The sequence below is a fragment of the Macrobrachium rosenbergii genome, chromosome 11, assembly GCF_040412425.1.
Source record: "Macrobrachium rosenbergii isolate ZJJX-2024 chromosome 11, ASM4041242v1, whole genome shotgun sequence".
In the NCBI taxonomy this organism is placed as follows: domain Eukaryota; kingdom Metazoa; phylum Arthropoda; class Malacostraca; order Decapoda; family Palaemonidae; genus Macrobrachium; species Macrobrachium rosenbergii.
The window spans coordinates 24,229,356-24,249,304 of NC_089751.1; the positions used below are offsets into that span (position 1 = coordinate 24,229,356).

The 19,949-nt window shown below is 37.0% G+C and overlaps 1 protein-coding gene across 4 annotated transcripts in view; it reads right to left on the reverse strand.

The window, feature by feature from the left end:
• Window positions 1-1,038: 1,038 nt before the first annotated feature.
• LOC136843242 (3-hydroxyisobutyrate dehydrogenase, mitochondrial-like) overlaps window positions 1,039-19,949 on the reverse strand; it is a 37,300-nt gene continuing 18,389 nt past the window's right edge. For all 4 annotated transcript variants that reach the window (XM_067111352.1, XM_067111351.1, XM_067111354.1 and 1 more), the window contains exons 5-9: window positions 19,571-19,692; window positions 18,890-19,100; window positions 10,847-10,973; window positions 9,334-9,435; window positions 1,039-3,270 (exon numbers count right to left, since the gene is read on the reverse strand). In XM_067111352.1, the coding sequence (XP_066967453.1) occupies window positions 3,184-3,270; window positions 9,334-9,435; window positions 10,847-10,973; window positions 18,890-19,100; window positions 19,571-19,692 (649 nt within the window). In that variant the 3' untranslated portion in view covers window positions 1,039-3,183. The remainder of the gene's footprint in view (window positions 3,271-9,333; window positions 9,436-10,846; window positions 10,974-18,889; window positions 19,101-19,570; window positions 19,693-19,949) is intronic.

Here is a 19,949-nt window from a genome sequence, read left to right on the forward strand (position 1 = left end):
GATATAAAATTTGGACTACAGGAATGGCATAAGATGCAAGAATTACTTTTAGGGCAAAACTACATTGGCTGTTCGAAAGTAGCCTAGGCAAAAAAAGTTTGCCTGGATTAGCCTAAAAGAATGACGAAACATTCAAGAATTACTTTAAAGCAATTAATCGGTGGCTAGAGTGCCTAGGCCCAGAAAGCACCATATGAAAATTTATTTTAAGGCAAAATTATACTGAAGGCTTGCAAATAATCTAGAACCAGTAAACAAAACATAATGCAAAAGTTTCAGCCTAAAGAAATGGCGTAACACATACGAGGATTGCTTTTAGGGCATAGTTATTATCAGCGGCTCACAAGCGATGTAAACAAAAGACTTTTAGACAAAATTCTGTTGATGAATCAACTGAATAATAATAAAACATGGAAAAAACTCATCCTGAGGTTTCATGAAGGTTACTAATACCCTTTCCAGTGGATGTGCACACCATCGAAATCCAGATGTTATATCCGGAAAATAATGAATACAGCTGCCGCCATACTCTTGTTCACCAGAGCATGGCAGGAACAGATTGAATTTATCTGCTAAAGTCGTTCCTAATATTCCTGCTAGTGGGCGGAACTGGTCACCTACACAGACGTGTGTTCAACCTGCCATGTAAGTGAACTAATAGCTATGTAATTACTTGGTAAGTTACTTATATAAAATTGATGGTTTTTTGTGTGTACAACTTTTAACACTGGTTTTGCATTTTGCTTGAACTTGGCTCTCAGTTACGGAATAACTAGGTTAACATTGAACTCATAAACCTGATGATATGATTACACCCAGTAATTATTTTAATAATATTGATGATTCCTGTTTCATCAGCAAAAGTACTTTTCTTACCTTACTGAATACAGTATCTAGGTTAACAGCAAACCCATAAGCCTGATAAGGTTAGATCAGATAATTACTCTAATACGGTATAATTACTTTATTAATATTGATAGTCACAACTTTTCCTAACCAAAAATACTATGAAAATGTAGGATAAGAAAAATGTATAAATACTATATAAAACTTTTACTTTTATTATTAAAGTTAAATAAGATTTTACATCAAAACTAAAACTGTTACACAGCATCAAACTAGTAAGCTACCCAGGTACAGAATATGCTTGAAAGTAAGTCTACTACAGTACTAAGATTCAAAGAGCTGCTAAATGAAGGTGACAAAACTTTCATTATGAGGGGAAACGTGCCAAATCAGAACTAGCACAAAACCACAGCGAGTTTGCACCCAGCCTGAATAATAGCCAGGTGATTCCAGTCAGTTTTATAACCTATATTAATTAATTAATTACATTACATTTTAAATCAAAATGAAAAGACAGGAAAAATTAGGGAATTTACAATATTAACAAGTTCTCAGGTAATAGCTGTAAACCAAAATGCACTCTGAGATCATTTAAATCCACCAACATACAGAATCATGCTGTGGATCTACAACCTCTTCCTGACAGATTGCTTATTTATTGCACAAAATTCCATTGAAATCCATCAATAAATTTTCAAGTTATGAATACACAGACTATGGTAGAACTACTTTAATTGAAAAAATCTCTGATGATGAAGAATACAATATCACAAAAATTACACACAGTTAATTGCTTTGAATTAAATTTGTTGGAATTATTTAACTTACCAACCCAGTGCACTGTATTGCCAAAGATGAATAAAAGCATACTGGTTATAGATAACTTCCAGCTGCATTACCATTTTAAAAAGGTAAAACAGTTTTATATGTTAAATTTTCAAAGACAAATGAAGGTCTTCAAAAATTCCAACAAAAAACACGTTATAACTTTCAACCTTGATGTATATAGTCTTGGTAACCAAGTTTTCTGTCACTGTCTAAACGCAAACTAGTGATGAGGAATTTGAAGTTGCAAGATGTATTGTAACGACTAAGCATGTCATCAATACTGTATTGCTTTTCTAAGAGGATTGTACAAGAAATTTATTACAGCCTTAAATAACTGCTTATGATTTAACTCACTTTATAATACTACTGTACTTTGTAATTATTCTATTTAAGCTATAGACATACCAGTGGACACAAAGTACAGAGGACTTTTTTTAGATATTAGATCCAATAATAAACACTCTACCTTGAAATATAAACCATTTTATAGCAGTGTATGTGTGTAACTCATACTATACAGTTAAAAAAACAAGGTCTTTACCTATTGCATAAAATTATTATATTGTAATTCCTGTAACTGTATTTAGCTTCTGAAGTGAATCCAAAAAAATTAATTTAGTGTACTCTCAATTTAAATTTCTAAAGAAAAGTAAACCAGGATTGCAACAGCAATTGGGTTTTAGATGTAGCAGAGGGGAACCCATATGCATGACATTATACTTGACACTTTATAGCATCCAATAAAAATGGAGACTCCAAGTTCATGTTATGAGTACAAAACTAGAAATTTATTTTCTTTCAAGCAGAGTCCCATATATTGCAAGGTAGTGCTGAGGAGCGATGCATGTATGTAGGTAGAATAATTGTTGATATAAAGTAACTTATGAAGACCACCAAGTCATAGTTCTATATTAATTTTTGTAGATATTTTTAACTGACAAATATACCCACCAAGTCATAGTTCTACATTAATATTTGTAGATATTTTTAACTGACAAATATAAAGTAAATATCAAAGGAATTTAGAAACATACTGACTACCTTTTACCTAACATTTGTACACTGGGTATGGCAGTGAAAAGCTATTGGAAATCTGTAAAAATCTAAGGGTAAAATGCAACTAAACCATGGCATAATTGTTCTTTATGTAGATTGGGTTTCTCAATGAGAAATGCAAATCCCATATAATTTTCACATCAAATCAACCTTCAGTATCCTGATATCTTGGTACAGGAAAATAGCATTGCTAATAATTTTTGCTACACATTTACAAATTATGCAATGTAAATTCATGGTGCAATGTAAATTCATGGTCACAAACTATGTCCTAAACAGTTATTCTAGTTCTAAAATTCTAATCAGTGTTACTAGGTATGGCATGACCTACTCTTAGAGAGTACTGTAGGCCATAGAGGCTAATTAACTTTGGCATATAAAAGATCATTTTTTGACAAAGTACCACAACTAAACCCGGCAACTACAGCATTTATGCTAAATCTAATATACTATTCAAGGATTCTTTTCTTCTTGCAATAACTTGAATACACTAGAAAAATCTTTCTCAGCTAGGCCAGAGTTACACATAACACGATATATCTGAAAGGAAAAAAAAGGCAAGTCAATCAATATTCAACAAATGTTAATGACATCTCTGAAAAACATGACACTTCTCTCAATATAATAAAGATAATTAATAAGAGTATGAAGATGATGACTAGAAGATACTATTCATTCCTTTTAAAAGTTGTTTTAGTTTCCTACAAATAAAAAAAGCTGCTACATTACAAGGCACACTGGAAACCAATTCAGCTGAAGAACAAAGTTTAGTGTAGGTGGCTGTCCCGCCCACTAACAGGAATACCAGTAACAACTTAGCAGACAACCTTGTTCTGTTTATGCCATATGTCCATCGGAGGGGAGGAGGGAGGGCTCCGATCATGTAATTACTTGGTAAGTATATATAAAACTTTATTTTATCATAAGAATGTCATTTTTATATAAGTAACTTACTAAATTAACTTACCAAATAATTACACAGCTGATTCCCACATTGACAGGAGGTGGGATACATGGACATATTCTACTCCAAAACATTAAGACATGTAATGACTTTAAAATGGAAAACATTGCTAGCATTGAATACAATGTTTGTCGATCCTTATTAGTTAAGAGAGCCTGCAGTAGAAAACTGCCTCTGGTTGGTGCTCAACTTAACCTGTAGCGACATGGTGGTATAGCCAGGAGCGTCTGCTTTGCAGCGAATAAGTCCAATGGCTAACAAAACTTCAAAAAGTGCCCTTGCAGTACCACAACAAAAATAACCAGATAACACTGTCACCTACACTGAAGTAAAAACCACGACCCATCCCATGATAGTGGTGGGTGCTACAAGTATATTGTACCCACCCAACTCCCACAAAACTCAGCACCTGACTACAAGGTGAGGAGATAGTAGGCAAAAATCCTATGCTTCCTTCCATGATACCATGCCAGTTACCAATAATCACAAGGTACTGCAAATATTTAAATACTGTTTTAACTCATGAAATAGCGAGGAACGACTACACCTCTAGGTCAATTGTAGAATGGACATAAGAGGCGTATATTGCCTGAAGGCTAATGAGGTACAAGTTGCTCTGACGTCTTTAGCTTTCACTTAAAAGTAGGCCAAATGCTCTCCTGAATCTTAAGAGTGGTCTCAGAAACCAAGTCCATTCACGAACAAAGGACAATACGTTCTTAGACAGAGGGTGAAAAGGTCCTTGCCAGAACACTAAAGGTTATGCATGGCCCTCTGTACTTCCAATCCTGCTAAGGTAATACCTGAAAACTTCAACTGAATAGAGAGCCCTCTACTCTTCCCCAGAGCCAAGGATGTGGAGAGCGTTGGCGTCAGATGATCGGAAGCTGGTGCCAGAAGCTGGATGTTCTGAACTGGCGCCAGGCTGTAGGTGGTGTTATATGAGCTGGCAGCCCGGAGCTAATCTCTTGGGAGCTGGCAGGTGCTCCTAGGTGCTCAGGGTATGCGCTGGCACCAGGTGGCTGGAAGTCAGGTGAGGTAAGAGTTCAGGAGTTGGTGGGGGCTCCTAGGAGCCTGGAGCACTGTTTCTGGCTGTCAAGAACATCTTTTCCATTAAGTTCTTTAGAGAGGTAGAACAGATCTGGAACATGGAAGGGTTCCCTTCTTGGTTAAAAAAATCCCAGGGTAAATGAGTAAACCACATTACTGAGTCAGATGTAGCTCAGTACCCCTAAAAACAGGAATAGGAGAGATTCTAGTTCTCTTTTGATAAGAGGCAATACTGCCATTGAGTCATAGGTGCCTCAGAAGAGACTCAAGAGTCTGAGACACCCAATTTGGAAAATCTTTCACTAGATTGATAGAGTGAGCTAGAAGATGATGTCTGCATCTTTCAAATGCCTCTTGCAGCACCTTGGAAAACCTTTCCTTCCTGACAAGCACCTGGACAGCTGTCCGAGCAAGAGCAGATCACCCTTGGTGGTATCTGTAGAAGTGAGGTTGTTTAAGAAGATGCGAATAGTGAAAAGATTCTTGGAGAGTCCACCAACAACCGTAGCAAGTTCGGGAATCATAAACCATGGTTCAGAACAGGGTTACGAGGAACTTCGTAACTTTCCGACAAGTCTGAAAATGTCCAGACCTTCTTTGACCTTGTCGAAAGGTGGAAGAGCGGAGAGGTCCAGGTTGGAATGATCTTGCCAACTGAAAACCTGGTCTTGGGAAAAAACAGCAGAGTCCGGCTATGATTCCCTGTCCCTGTTGGTCTTGTGGAAAAGGTTGATGTTCATGGCCAGAAAAAACGACAAAAGTAAGAAGGGCGAAGGCTCGAAAGAAGGCTTATGCCATAGAGGTCGAAGCCTAAATTCCCAAACTGGAAGGCCCTGTCTCGTAAGACGAGTCTGAGATACTGTACTCTTCGGAGTCTGTATGTGGACATGGAAGGAGGTATCCTACATCTCCAAGAACTTCACCCAATTGCTCTTGAGAATGGAAGACAGGGCTCTTTGGTTCGTCTCAGCAAGCAACCAAGTGAACTTGCAGAACATCATGCAGGCTTGCCGACAACTAAGCAGACTAATTGCTGACCCTACCGATACTTGACAGCTACAGACGCAAGGACATCAGGGCAGGATTGACTTCTTATTTTTGATAACACCTTCCGTGGACTCGATGGTACCTCGTACAGACCGAAACATATGTGGAACTGCACATGGCTAAGATGAATATCTGACACGCTTATAAAACCTTGGAAAATCCATAAGAGACACAAAAGCCTGGCCATGGGATAGCAGTGGCCTTGAACAAAAAAACAGGTGTGACTACTACTTCTGCAGTCAGACACAATGCTCTAAAAGAAATAGTCATTGAAAAGAAATTGGATGTTCAGCAGTGGGAGCCTAGTATGGCTAGATAGTGCCAAATGCTCTGGAACAGGTGTCGGGTGTCCGGGAGTCGGTACCAGGTGTCAGAAAGCTGGTACCTGGAGCTCAAAATTTAATTTCAGGCGCTCGGGAACAGGCACATTAGTGAGAGGGTTCGTGGTGCTTTCTCTTTTGCTTGAGCCCAAATAAGTTCTTCCAACAATAGAACGCTCAGGAGGGAAGATATCATCATTCCAAAGGAAATCAGATTGAGGACGAGATATATGGAACCACAGCGAAACCTGTAGGAAGGCTGAGAGCTGAAGTAGCCTTCTGACCGCTGGATGGGAAGCGGAAAAACAGCAACCATTATCTGTGTGTCTTCCAGAGGCTATGAGAAACCAAAAAGATGTTGTGGTGCTTAAAGTGCACCAGAAACTTTGGAACTGCATAAAATCTCTCAAATACAGTTGTTCAATTGATTCACATCTCGGTGGACAGCTGAGTCCGTAGACGACTCATCCAGTAATATTCTGAATAAAAAGAAAAAGTGGGGTAGAAATTATCAGACCATCTGAAAGCAGCTGTGGTTTTCTTGGTAGACAGCTGAAGGTGAAGATAAGAGGGCTGAAAGCGACTGTGTCTCTCCCAGTAGAAAAAGAGCCCCAAAGCTCCGTTCTTGCGATCCCAACGAAGGAGTGGAAAACTCAAAAAACTAACTCAACCATCCTTATCTGCATAGAACAACATTACGAGACCAGCCGAAGTGATGTCTCTCAGTAACACCTGAGAGTCTCCTAACTTGTTAGCCCCTTCTCCTGATGTCATTCAAGAAAGACCTTTACTTCAAAAACTTGACAAGAACTTCAGCCAGGAGGACTAAGTCCATCTAAGCACAGGTGGAAGAAAAGACAAAAAAACACTTGTCTTGCTCTCTTAAAACTAAAGTCAGACTCCCAACTCCTTGTAGAGGTAATAGCTTTCTTCAACAAGCTCATAAATTCATATACAAAAGTCCCTGTCCACAAAGGACAGTGCTCTGAGACACTAATTGACATCACAAAGGGAGCAACTTGGCTCGTCTGGAACTTCTAGCAAAGGTGGAACAGACACCCAGTGATCAGAGACTAGCGTTGGTCACTTGAAGACCGGAGCTAGGAGGTCAACTGGAAAATGCTCTCACAAAAGAACAACAGCATGCTCTAAGAAGAGACAGGCGCCAAGCAAAAGAGAGACTGGTGCCAGACACGAGAGCTGGTGCTGGGAGCTCTATATGTGCTATGGGTGGTCAGGTGCTATTGGAGTCAGACAAAGATGAATGCTTGGATACTGCTGGTCCATTTGAAGCCAAATACCGGCATTTCACAACTCGAAGTTCTGGGGACAAAATGCTCAACACTGTCCCAGAAGTTATAGGAAGACTGTGGACTGCACTCCTGCTCCTGAGACGTTTACAGTAGAGAGAGGTGAAGTGCAAAATCACCTGACAGTGCCTCTTCAACGGCCGAGATTCGCCACTGGAGTATCACTAGGGATGCACATACCTATGAATGCTTTTCCAATGGCTGTCCGTCGATACCTGTGGACAACAGGCTCGACTGAGGGGCAGCTACCCAGGGTAAAACCCCTTCCGACTCCCACGGACCAACAGTATGCCTCCTCCCAGTTTAAGGAAGTCTGACAGGGACTGGGTGTAGGAGATCCGAAAGAGTCGGATAGCCACCCTGTTCACTACACACCCATTACGACGCCTTTCCAGTGGTTGCCTGTCAACACCTGGGACCAGCAACCAGCTAGATGGAGGGGGTGACTACCCGGGGTATTTCCCACCAGCCTCCAATGGACTTTCAGTATGATTTCTCCCAGGTTTGGGGGAGTATGACAGTGGCTTAGGTCTAGGAGAACTGGGGGGCCAGATAATCACCTCCTCCACTGCATAACACTTCACATTCACAGGGCTAATTTCTGTTAACCCATACACAAGACTGGCAAAGTCACAGGAAGGAAGCAAGGGAGCAAGTGCAGAAAAATAACAAGGGCCAGTAGAAGATAAAATTGATGGAAGTCGGTGCCAGGAGCTGGGAACTCTCAGTTGTCGCCAGGCTGCAGATGGTGCCAGGCTAGCTGGGCGCCAGGAGAACTAGTAGCTCGGGAGCTAAGAGCTCAAGAGCTAGTGAACACTTTGGTCACTCAGTGCACAGTTCCCGTCTGTTGAGCACAGCTATTCTCCTCAAAAAAGCAACTAAAATTAAAGCACAAATTCTCTCCTTACTACATATGCCCCTACACTTCCAGTTCTCTGCAAAAAAAAAAGTGTAAGATGTTGTTCAATTAATCCTTTACCAACAAAAGTTTGAAGTACACAGAGTACCATTAAACAGGGATATCTCAATTCCTATCAAATGTTATTTGAGGCTTGCAGATATCCAAATCATTACTGAAAAAATCAGTCCGGAAGCAAACACAATATTTACGTTTATAATGCTACTTAGAAAATGACAATTAACCTTTACCGACCATAGTAGAAGTACAAAGAGTACCATCATACAGATATATCTCAATTCTTACCACACATTATTTGGGACTTGCAGATATGCGCATCATTACCGAAAATATCAGTCCGCTGGCGAACATAATATTAACGTTTATTACGCTACTTGGAAAAGGAAAGTTAACCTTTACCGACAATAGGTGAAGTGCCCAGCGTACCATTATACAGACATATCTCAATTCCTATCAAACATGATTTGAGACTTGTAGAATTACATTTCATTAACGAAACTGTTGGTTCGATAGTGAACGCAATATTACGTTTATTACACTAATCTGTAAAGGTAGTAGTGAACGCCATGTGTATGTTTAATGGGTAAATTATGCTACTCGGTAGTTAATCAGTTTGAGTGCAAACTTGCTACTGTAGCGAAATATGATGAACTTGAGTCATACCTTAATAAAATAATAAAATACTGATCCTGAAAGCCATAGGCTTGAAGGCTACCCAAAATCAGCGATAATACATCACCAAAATCTGCCATCGACACTTGGTGTTTAACTTGAGCACCGGCAGAAACAGAATGAGGTTTTCTGCCAAGTTGTTCCTGGTATTCCTGTTAGTGGGCGGGACAGTCAACTGCGCTAAACTTTGAAGAGTTACCCGCAAATTTTTTCATTCAAACCTGCTGTGCGAGTAGAAACTCTTATGTATGTAATTACTTGATAAATTAAGTTAACTTATAAAAATCTACAAATAATAATAAAGAAAAAACTGGGATTTACCTGATGAGCTAAAGAACCAAGTGGAGTTGGTGAAAAAGTTTTGGTTGCTGCATCTTGTGCTAGGCCAAGATCTTTTGTCATTAGTGCTGTTCCAAAGCCTCCCTGTTAAAAAAAAAAAATGAATACACTCACATTCCCGCCTGATAATTTATAACAAACAAGAAAATCATAATGAATTACCCACTATGTGAAGCTAAATATGTAAATATATATTAACCATGTTTCCTAATATTTTGAAAGTTATTATACAGATATAGTATTTTCTAAAAGTACCTTGTAAACATTAAAGCAACAGTTCAAATGTGACTCTACAGCCTCATTTCAGTAATAAACAAGGAATGTAGTAGCTAATAATACTGGAAGTCTAGGTCCCTCAATTATGCCAGGAAACGGATGAAGATTTCCCAACTTATTCCACCTAGATAAAACATGGCATGCTGCTGCAACCACTATTCCCAACAATCCATTCCTCCATGGGTAACATCTCTCAGATAAAAAGTAGCAAAGGTAAACTAAATGTACAATAGAAAATAAAAGAAAAGGAAGTTGAGTAGAGAGTACTTTGGCTTTGTGGGTTTGCATTCATACCTGCCATGCTTCACCATCTGTTTCATTACTGTAACCTATCAAAATCACCTCACCTAAACAACAGGATACTGTGTTTTTCATGGTCTGTTTTGCCCTTGGCCTGTAGAGAGAAACTGTCAGTTGTTGTTGCCCCTGAAGTGTCTAGTCTTTAGCAATAAAGCCTAACCATCCTAACTGGAAATAGTAAAAGGTCTTCATTATCACTGGCGAGATAAAAGAAGGGATGGCAGAAGGTGCAGTGGAGCAATCTTGGTTGTTTGCATCTTTGCCACAGTCAAGAAAACTATTATCTCACCCACAACCAACCACCTCAGTATTTATTGTTCCAAGACAGACAATGGATCTTGCTAATTTGTCTTAAAAACTTGGAGACTTTTACTTCTTATGTGTGAAATCCAATTTGAATCTACATATCTACCTATCTAATATTTCTTTTTGTAACTGTGTACAGTACAGTATTTCCTTAATGTCGGCTGTACCAGGATGCAAATGTAAGCATTCTCAAAATCCAGGGATGTATTTGTTCTGTAACGTAATTCCCAAACGCCTCTTGCCATGAATTTGAGCATTCTATGGGCACACTTTCCGTAATTTCACCCATTTACTCATTTTCATTGTCAGTGCGCATCTCCGTACCTGCCCACAGCCCAGTCTATCTCCAGAGCAAATGAAATGTTTTGTCTCCTCTAATGCTTGTCCTTCCTTCAAAACATGGTGCTCTACCTCTTCACCATTGTCTTCTAAAATCTCTTAATTCAGCCACATGTAACAATACCTAGAATCGCTTGTGACTCCATCTGTTACATGCAATACATGATACTGAATTCATCCACAAAACTTTCCCATAGTATCCAAATAACCAATTTCCTAAATGTCTTTTTAACTTTAATTAACATACCCTTCTTATTTATCTTGCAAAACTAACCTCATAATTATTGGATGAGGGGACATTTTCAAAAACACCAGGAACAGGATTGTAAGTATCCATAGCCCAGCAGCGGCCTGTGCTTGTGCTAAGTACGCCAGCAAGAAGTTTGGGATCCAAACCAAGCCTGAAATAGCAAAAACAAATTCAAATGTCATATTTATTGTTATTGCATATGGTAATGATAATTGACTTGTGTTGTCTATATGGTAATGATAATTGACTTGTGTTGTCTATATGGTAATGATAATTGCCTTGTGTTGTCTTGGTTATTAATTTTTTTTTTTTTTAACCATTCATTTATAACTTTTGTTCATAATTTCTTCTGGAGATGATTAAAAGCCTAGCCCTGCATCTCAGTTAAAAGGTCATGAAAAATACTTTACTCAAATATACAAGGCCATTTTTTTAAGTCAGGCTTCCAATACTGACCAAACCTTTTTATATGAAATTTTTTTGTAGGACAATTCATAGCAGTATGATACAATGTTTTATTTACAGCTTCACTTTACACTTGCACATTGCACAAAGGCTTCTATTTATTGCTAGAAAAGTATATATACATATATATAATTATATATATAATTATATATATATATATATATATATATATATATATATATATATATATATATATATATATATATATATATATATATATATACACAGTATATATATATATATATATATATATATATATATATATATATATATATATATATATATATATATATATATATATATATATATATATATATATATATATGAAGTTTTCATAATAAAACTAATATAATATTGTAATACTTACCTGAACACCTGAATTCACCCTTAATCCCACTAACCCGAACAACTAAATTACCCATCCCACTAGTGGGAATTTTAATAGCCAGCGTTACCAACGCTGCAGGTAAAATCTTGTCACTTGAGCTACCATAACAAACAGTTGGCAATGCTGACACAGGTGTGCGCCAACATGCCCCATTTTCATTAATTGCGTTGTTCAAGGTCAAAATTGATGTGGGGAAAGGTGGGTAGGAATCGTTCAGGTAAGTATTACAATATTAGTTTTATTATGAAAACCTCATATTGGCAATACACTCCCTGAACACCTGAATTTGCCCGATTAACAACATTTAGAGGAGGAGGGATCAATTCTATTGCACGCCCCTTTGACAACCGCAGAGATGGTAGCTCACCAATCTGCTCTGCATAAGATAACTGTTTAGTCATACACTCACCATGTCAATCAATGGTTTCAGTGAAGAGACATGTTGGAGAGTACTTTGATCGACAGTCAGGTCAGTACTCTCGGTCCGTCAATCTCCCATGTGGCTCTTCAGAACCTCTCGTGTATGGAGGAGAATGAGGCAGAGCGCAGAGCCGCTGTCCCTCCGGGAGAACCACCTAAGTTTGCAGCACACCCCCTTTTGACAACTGCAGAGATGGCAGCTTACTGATCTGCTCTGCATAGGATACTGTATCATTTTAGTTATACACTCACCTCATCAATCGATGCTTTTGGTGACGAGAAATGCTGGAGAGTACTTTGATTGCCCATCAGGTCCATACTGTCTCGGTCTGTCAACCTCCCATGTGGTTCTTCAGGGCCTCTCATGTATGGAGGGAAATGAAGCAGTGTGCCGAGCCGCTGACCCTCCGCCCTCCAGGTTGCAGATAAGGCCTGACAACTGACAAGCGAAGAAGTATCTCAGAGCTGACGAAAGAGCCTAGCCTATAGAGCACCCCCTTGGAGTCTCATAGGGAAACTATCAAAGACTAAGATACCTAACCCTTTAACGCCGACTGGATGTATTTTACGTCAACAAAAAGTTTTTTAAATATTCGGGGAAAAATACTTATAGGCCTCGTTTGCGAAAAATTTTAAATCATGCGCCTTGAGGGATGCTGGAAGTTCATGGATCACGCTGTTGTTTTGTTTACAAGCGTGACGCAGCTGCGCATTCGCGAATTTCTTTCTTATCCCAAAAGAAAGCATCAGCTAGCTCTGCTGAAAATCTCAGAAATTCTTTAGTCACTTTGTCGTAATTTTTGCACCGTTTTCTATTAGCCTTTACATAAAGTTTTATATATGAAAATGTGCAAAATTTCATGTAGAATACAACAGAAAATAACGCATGGTTGTAGCTTTTATCAATTTTGACATATTTTCATATAAATCACGATAAGTGCAAAAATTTCAATCTTCGGTCAACTTTGACTCGACCGAAATGGTCGAAAAATGCAATTGTAAGCTAAAACTCTTACATTCTAGTAATATTCAATTATTTACCTTCATTTTGCAACAAACGAGAAGTCTCTAGCACAATATTTCGATTTATGGTGAATTTTTGAAAAAAACATTTTCCTTACGTCTGCGCTAACTCTGCTGAAAATCTTGTAAGAGCTTGACGCCATCTCTTCCAAACACGTGTGTGTTCGTGTGTTCGTCGTCCATCAGAGTGGACAAGACAACAAGAGCATCTCGTTTTCTTTCTCTAAAGGAACGCGATTTCAACCATACGATATTTCCGTCTGTTTCTCCCTAACCATTGTTGTCTTGATGTATGTACAATCACCACTACTTGCATTGCCATGCAAGCATTCTAATCATGTACTCATAATGTTCCAACAAATCTTCTGTATCAAACTGTGTGTATGTTTCTGTTTGTGAAGACGCCAAATGTCTCGCCACTCCGATGGACAACGAACACACGAACACACACGTGTTTGGAAGAGAGAGCGTCAGGCTCTTACGATCCCAGAAATTCTTTAGTCACTTTTTCATAATTTTTGCACCATTTTATATTAGCCGTTACATAACTTTTATATAGGAAAATGGGCACAATTTCATGTAGAATACAACAAAAAATAATTCATGGTTGTAGCTTTTATCAGTTTTGAAATATTTTCATATAAATCACGGTAAGTGCCAAAATTCCAACCTTCGGTCAACTTTGACTCGACCGAAATGGTCGAAAAATGCAATTGTAAGCTAAAACTCCTTCATTCTAGTAATATTCAATCATTTACCTTAATTTTGCAACAAACAAGAAGTCTCTAGCACAATATTTCGATTTATGGTGAAATTTTGAAAAAAACTTTTTCCTTATGTCTGCATGCGCTAACTCTGCTGAAAATCTCAGAAATTCTTTAGTCACGTTGTTGTAATTTTTGCACCGTTTTATATTGGCCATTACATAACGTTTTATATATGAAAATGTGCGCAATTTCATGTATCATATAATACAAAAAAAATAATTCATGGTTGTAGCTTTCATCAGTTTTGAAATATATTCATATCAATCATGATAAGTGCCAAAATTTCAACCTTCAGTCAACTTTGACTCGACTGAAATGGTTGAAAAATGCAATTGTATGCTAAAACTCTTACATTCTAGTAATATTCAATCATTTACCTTCATTTTGCAACAAACGAGAAGTCTCTAGCACAATATTTCGATTTATGGTGAATTTTTGAAAAAAAACTTTTTCCTTATGTCTGCACGCGCTACCTCTGCTGAAAATCTCTGAATTTCTTTAGTCACTTTGTTGTAATTTTTGCACCATTTTATATTAGCCGTTACATAAAGTTTTATATATGAAAATGTGTGCAATTTCATGTAAAATACAACAAAAAAGTAACTCATGGTTGTAGCTTTTATCAATTTTGACATATTTTCATATAAATCACGATAAGTGCAAAAATTTCAATCTTCGGTCAACTTTGACTCAACCGAAATGGTCGAAAAATGCAATTGTAAGCTAAAACTCTTACATTCTAGCAATATTCAATCATTTACCTTCATTTTGCAACAAACGAGAAGTCTCTAACACAATATTTCGATTTATGGGGAATTTTTGAAAAAAACTTTTTCCTTACATCCGCACTAACTCTGCTGACAATCTCAGAAATTCTTTAGTCACTTTGTCGTAATTTTTGCAGTTTTCTATTAGTCATTACATAAAGTTTTATATATGATCAATTTTGACATATTTACATATAAATCACGACAAGTGCCAAAATTTCAACCTTCAGTCAACTTTGACTCGACCGAAATGGTCGAAAAATGCAATTGTAAGCTAAAACTCTTACATTCTAGTAATATTCAATCATTTACCTTCATTTTGCAACAAACGAGAAGTCTCTAGCACAATATTTCGATTTATGGTGAATTTTTGAAAAAAAACTTTTTCCTTACGTCCGCGCTAACTCTGCTGAAAATCTTGTAAGAGCTTGACGCCATCTCTTCCAAACACGTGTGTGTTCGTGTGTTCGTCGTCCATCGGAGTGGACAAGACAGCAAGAGCATCTCGTTTTCTTTCTCCAAAGGAACGCGATTTCAACCATACAATATTTCCGTCTGTTTCTCCCTAACCATTGTTGTCTTGATGTATGTACAATCACCACTACTTGCATTGCCATGCAAGCATTCTAATCATGTACTCATAATGTTCCAACAAATCTTCTGTATCAAACTGTGTGTATGTTTCTGTTTGTGAAGACCCCAAATGTCTCGCCACTCCGATGGACAACGAACACACGAACACACACGTGTTTGGAAGAGAGAGCGTCAGGCTCTTACGATCTCAGAAATTCTTTAGTCACTTTTTCATAATTTTTGTACCATTTTATATTAGCCGTTACATAACTTTTATATAGGAAAATGTGCACAATTTCATGTAGAATACAACAAAAAATAATTCATGGTTGTAGCTTTTATCAGTTTTGAAATATTTTCATATAAATCACGGTAAGTGCCAAAATTCCAACCTTCGGTCAACTTTGACTTGACCGAAATGGTCGAAAAATGCAATTGTAAGCTAAAACTCCCTCATTCTAGTAATATTCAATCATTTACCTTAATTTTGCAACAAACAAGAAGTCTCTAGCACAATATTTCGATTTATGGTGAATTTTTGAAAAAAACTTTTTCCTTATGTCCGCGCGCGCTAACTCTGCTGAAAATCTCAGAAATTCTTTAGTCACGTTGTTGTAATTTTTGCACCGTTTTATATTGGCCATTACATAACGTTTTATATATGAAAATGTGCGCAATTTCATGTATAATACAAAAAAAATAATTCATGGTTGTAGCTTTCATCAGTTTTGAAATATTTTCATATAAATCATGATAAGTGCCAAAATTTCAACCTTCAGTCAACTTTGACTCGACTGAAATGGTCGAAAAATGCAATTGTATGCTAAAACTCTTATGTTCTAGTAATATTCAATCATTTACCTTCATTTTGCAACAAACGAGAAGTCTCTAGCACAATATTTCGATTTATGGTGAATTTTTGAAAAAAAACTTTTTCCTTATGTCTGCGCGCGCTACCTCTGCTGAAAATCTCTGAATTTCTTTAGTCACTTTGTTGTAATTTTTGCACCATTTTATATTAGCCATTACATAAAGTTTTATATATGAAAATGTGCGCAATTTCATGTAAAATACAAAAATTAACTCATGGTTGTAGCTTTTATCAATTTTGACATATTTTCATATAAATCACGATAAGTGCCAAAATTTCAACCTTTAGTCAACTTTGACTCGACCGAAATGGTCGAAAAATTCAATTGTAAGCTAAAACTCTTACATTCTAGTAATATTCAATCATTTACCTTCATTTTGCAACATACGTGAAGTCTCTAGCACAACATTTCGATTTATGGTGAATTTTTTAAAAAACTTTTTCCTTACGTCTGCGCGCACTAACTCTGCTGAAAATCTCTGAAATTCTTTAGTCATGTTGTTGTGATTTTTGCACCGTTTTATATTGGCCGCTACATAACGTTTTATATATGGAAATGTGCGCAATTTCATGTAAAATACAAAAAAAAATAATTCATGGTTTTAGCTTTCATCAGTTTTGAAATATTTTCATATAAATCACAATAAGTGCCAAAATTTCAACCTTCAGTCAACTTTGACTTGACCAAAATGGTCGAAAAATGCAATTGTATGCTAAAACTCTTACATACTAGTAATATTCAATCATTTACCTTCATTTTGCAACAAACGAGAAGTCTCTAGCACAATATTTTGATTTATGGTGAATTTTTGAAAAAAAACTTTTTCCTTATGTCTGCGCGCGCTACCTCTGCTGAAAATCTCTGAATTTCTTTAGTCACTTTGTTGTAATTTTTGCACCATTTTATTATTAGCCATTACATAAAGTTTTATATATGAAAATGTGCGCAATTTCATGTAAAATACAAAAATTAACTCATGGTTGTAGCTTTTATCAATTTTGACATATTTTCATATAAATCACGACAAGTGCCAAAATTTCAACCTTTAGTCAACTTTGACTCGACCGAAATGGTCGAAAAATTCAATTGTAAGCTAAAACTCTTACATTCTAGTAATATTCAATCATTTACCTTCATTTTGCAACATACGTGAAGTCTCTAGCACAACATTTCGATTTATGGTGAATTTTTGAAAAAACTTTTTCCTTACGTCTGCGCGCACTAACTCTGCTGAAAATCTCTGAAATTCTTTAGTCATGTTGTTGTGATTTTTGCACCGTTTTATATTGGCCGCTACATAACGTTTTATATATGGAAATGTGCGCAATTTCATGTAAAATACAAAAAAAATAATTCATGGTTGTAGCTTTCATCAGTTTTGAAATATTTTCATATAAATCACAATAAGTGCCAAAATTTCAACCTTCAGTCAACTTTGACTTGACCAAAATGGTCGAAAAATGCAATTGTATGCTAAAACTCTTACATACTAGTAATATTCAATCATTTACCTTCATTTTGCAACAAATGGGGAGTCTCTAGCACAATATTTCGATTTATGGTGAATTTTTGAAAAAACTTTTTGTTACGTCCGCACGTTACGAATTCATGCATCATTTTGCGATAATATTTTCTCTGTGTTGCTTTGACCATTTTACAATTTGTTACATACCAAAATCATCACAATTTAGTGTACAATACAACAAAACAAAATAACTCATTAGCTTTAACCGTTTTGCTCACAGCGCGATTTGTATACAAATTATATATGAAATTTTTTTTTGCGCTGTCATATATTCCAATATTTATATATGATAATGATATTTTTTTCCATTTCTGATGGTTGCATACTAAACTTCAGGCAATGAGAAAAAAAGGAGCCAAAAATGAACTCTTAATCTTAAAAACTAAGCGTGCTGTGATTTTTTGAAAAAAACTTTCTTTCCGCTTCGGCGCTAACTCTCAAATCCTGTCGGCATACGGCAGACACTTTTGTAAATAGAGGCTCAGCGTTTAAGGGTTAACAGAAGCATCCAGTTGGGTTGCGGTATCTACCATAATGCTAAACTTCTTATCTACTCAGGCTTCAAGGCTGGCTGAGGCACTTGGCTCGGAAGGTAGGGAGCCAGGTAAAGGAGCTACAGGTAGAGATAGAGGACTTGGAATAGGGGAAAAATCTGTTATAGGAATTGAAAGGACAGACACCTCTGGAGAATACTGCAACGTCTTCCATTTCCTTCGATCCCACTCCTTACACTCGTCTCAGTTAATGTCTGGAGAACAATTTTGCCCTCTACAAGAGGTGCAGATAGTATGAGTTTCATACTTAGCAGATGTCAGTCTTGTCTTGCAGCCCTTGCTGCAATACCTAATACTATGAGCACTAGAGTCTGACATATCCAGTCACAATTAAGGGAAAAAGCTGATTAGCGCTACCAAAAACTACAATGTACTTCACCAAGTTCAGTGATGTCCGCAAACAACCGGAGAAAACAAATCAAAACAAAAGCTACCCAGCAACCAATGTTCAGTCGACGAGCAGCATTAATGAATTGAATACCTGAGCTGGTTGTACCCATTCTCCCCCTAAAGTGGGCAGGGTCTGTTCCCTACGCCAAAACAATATGAGCGCTACTATGAAATTTTTAAAACCTGAGCTGCCACGAAAAGTAGGAACTAACAGCAATGTAATTACCTGGTAAGTTACTTATATAAAAATATGGATTAATGAGGATCAAATTATTGAAGCTTACAGATAGTGATTTGTAAAAATATCAGTAAGTTTTACTGACCTCATGCCCAGATTCATAGTCTCAGCTGAGCCAATCATGGTAATAGCTAACAACATGTTATTGCAAATTTTGACAGCCTGTCCATTTCCAACTGAACCACAATAAACAATATTCTTTCCCATTACAGAAAGTAGTTCTTTAGCTGCCTCAAATTCCCTCTCGTCACCTCCAACCATGAAAGTTAATGTGCCAGCTTTAGCAGCATTAACACCTGTAAGAAATGAAAAATATTAAAGCACAAGTACAACATATGAAGCTGCTGCTTTACATAAGCAGCAGCTATGGAAATTCATCATAGTTAATAAAACCAATACTAAGACTGCCAAACATGACTATTCCCTGTACTAATGGAAGTGCTTAGAATGCTGCTTCTGTGTAGTTTGATAGAACTTACTACTTAACCAGTAACAATTAAGTCAACAGGTTCTCCCCCCTCCCACTTTCATAAATTTAGGAGTGACTATTTGGTCACATACTCCATTCCTTCAAGTCTGAAAACTTTTTGATGCTTGACCAAAAGAAAAACAGCTTTAAAACTACAGCTACAAACGTTTTTTCATAATTATACCAACTGTCTCTTACCATCAACCATCAAAACAAAACAAAAAAAAGTAAAAGTATTTCAGTTAAACAAAAATTAATAAGTGTACATTTCTAAAAGTAAGGCTTCAAATTTTTTACCTCCTGATACAGGTGCATCCATAAAAACTGCACCTTTTTTCACTGCCAGAGCTGCCACCTCTTTGGAGACATTAGGATCAATTGTGCTACTATCAATGAGTAAGGTCCCAGGCTGAACAGTCCTGCATACCAATGAAAAAAAGCAGTAAATTTGGATATCATCCTGATAAACCTGGCTAATGGATTTGAAAGTTTCTGCAAAGCATCAGATAAAAACGATCAGCAATGTCATTACAAGAGTAAATTTAATCCATTACAGCCATACTCATCTTACATCTAAAGGTATGAGAAGAAAACTTTTTACAGCAATGTTCCTCCCTAATTTAAATTTACAGGTACATAATGCTTCTATTTAATGAACATAAGCTGTTAGTAAATG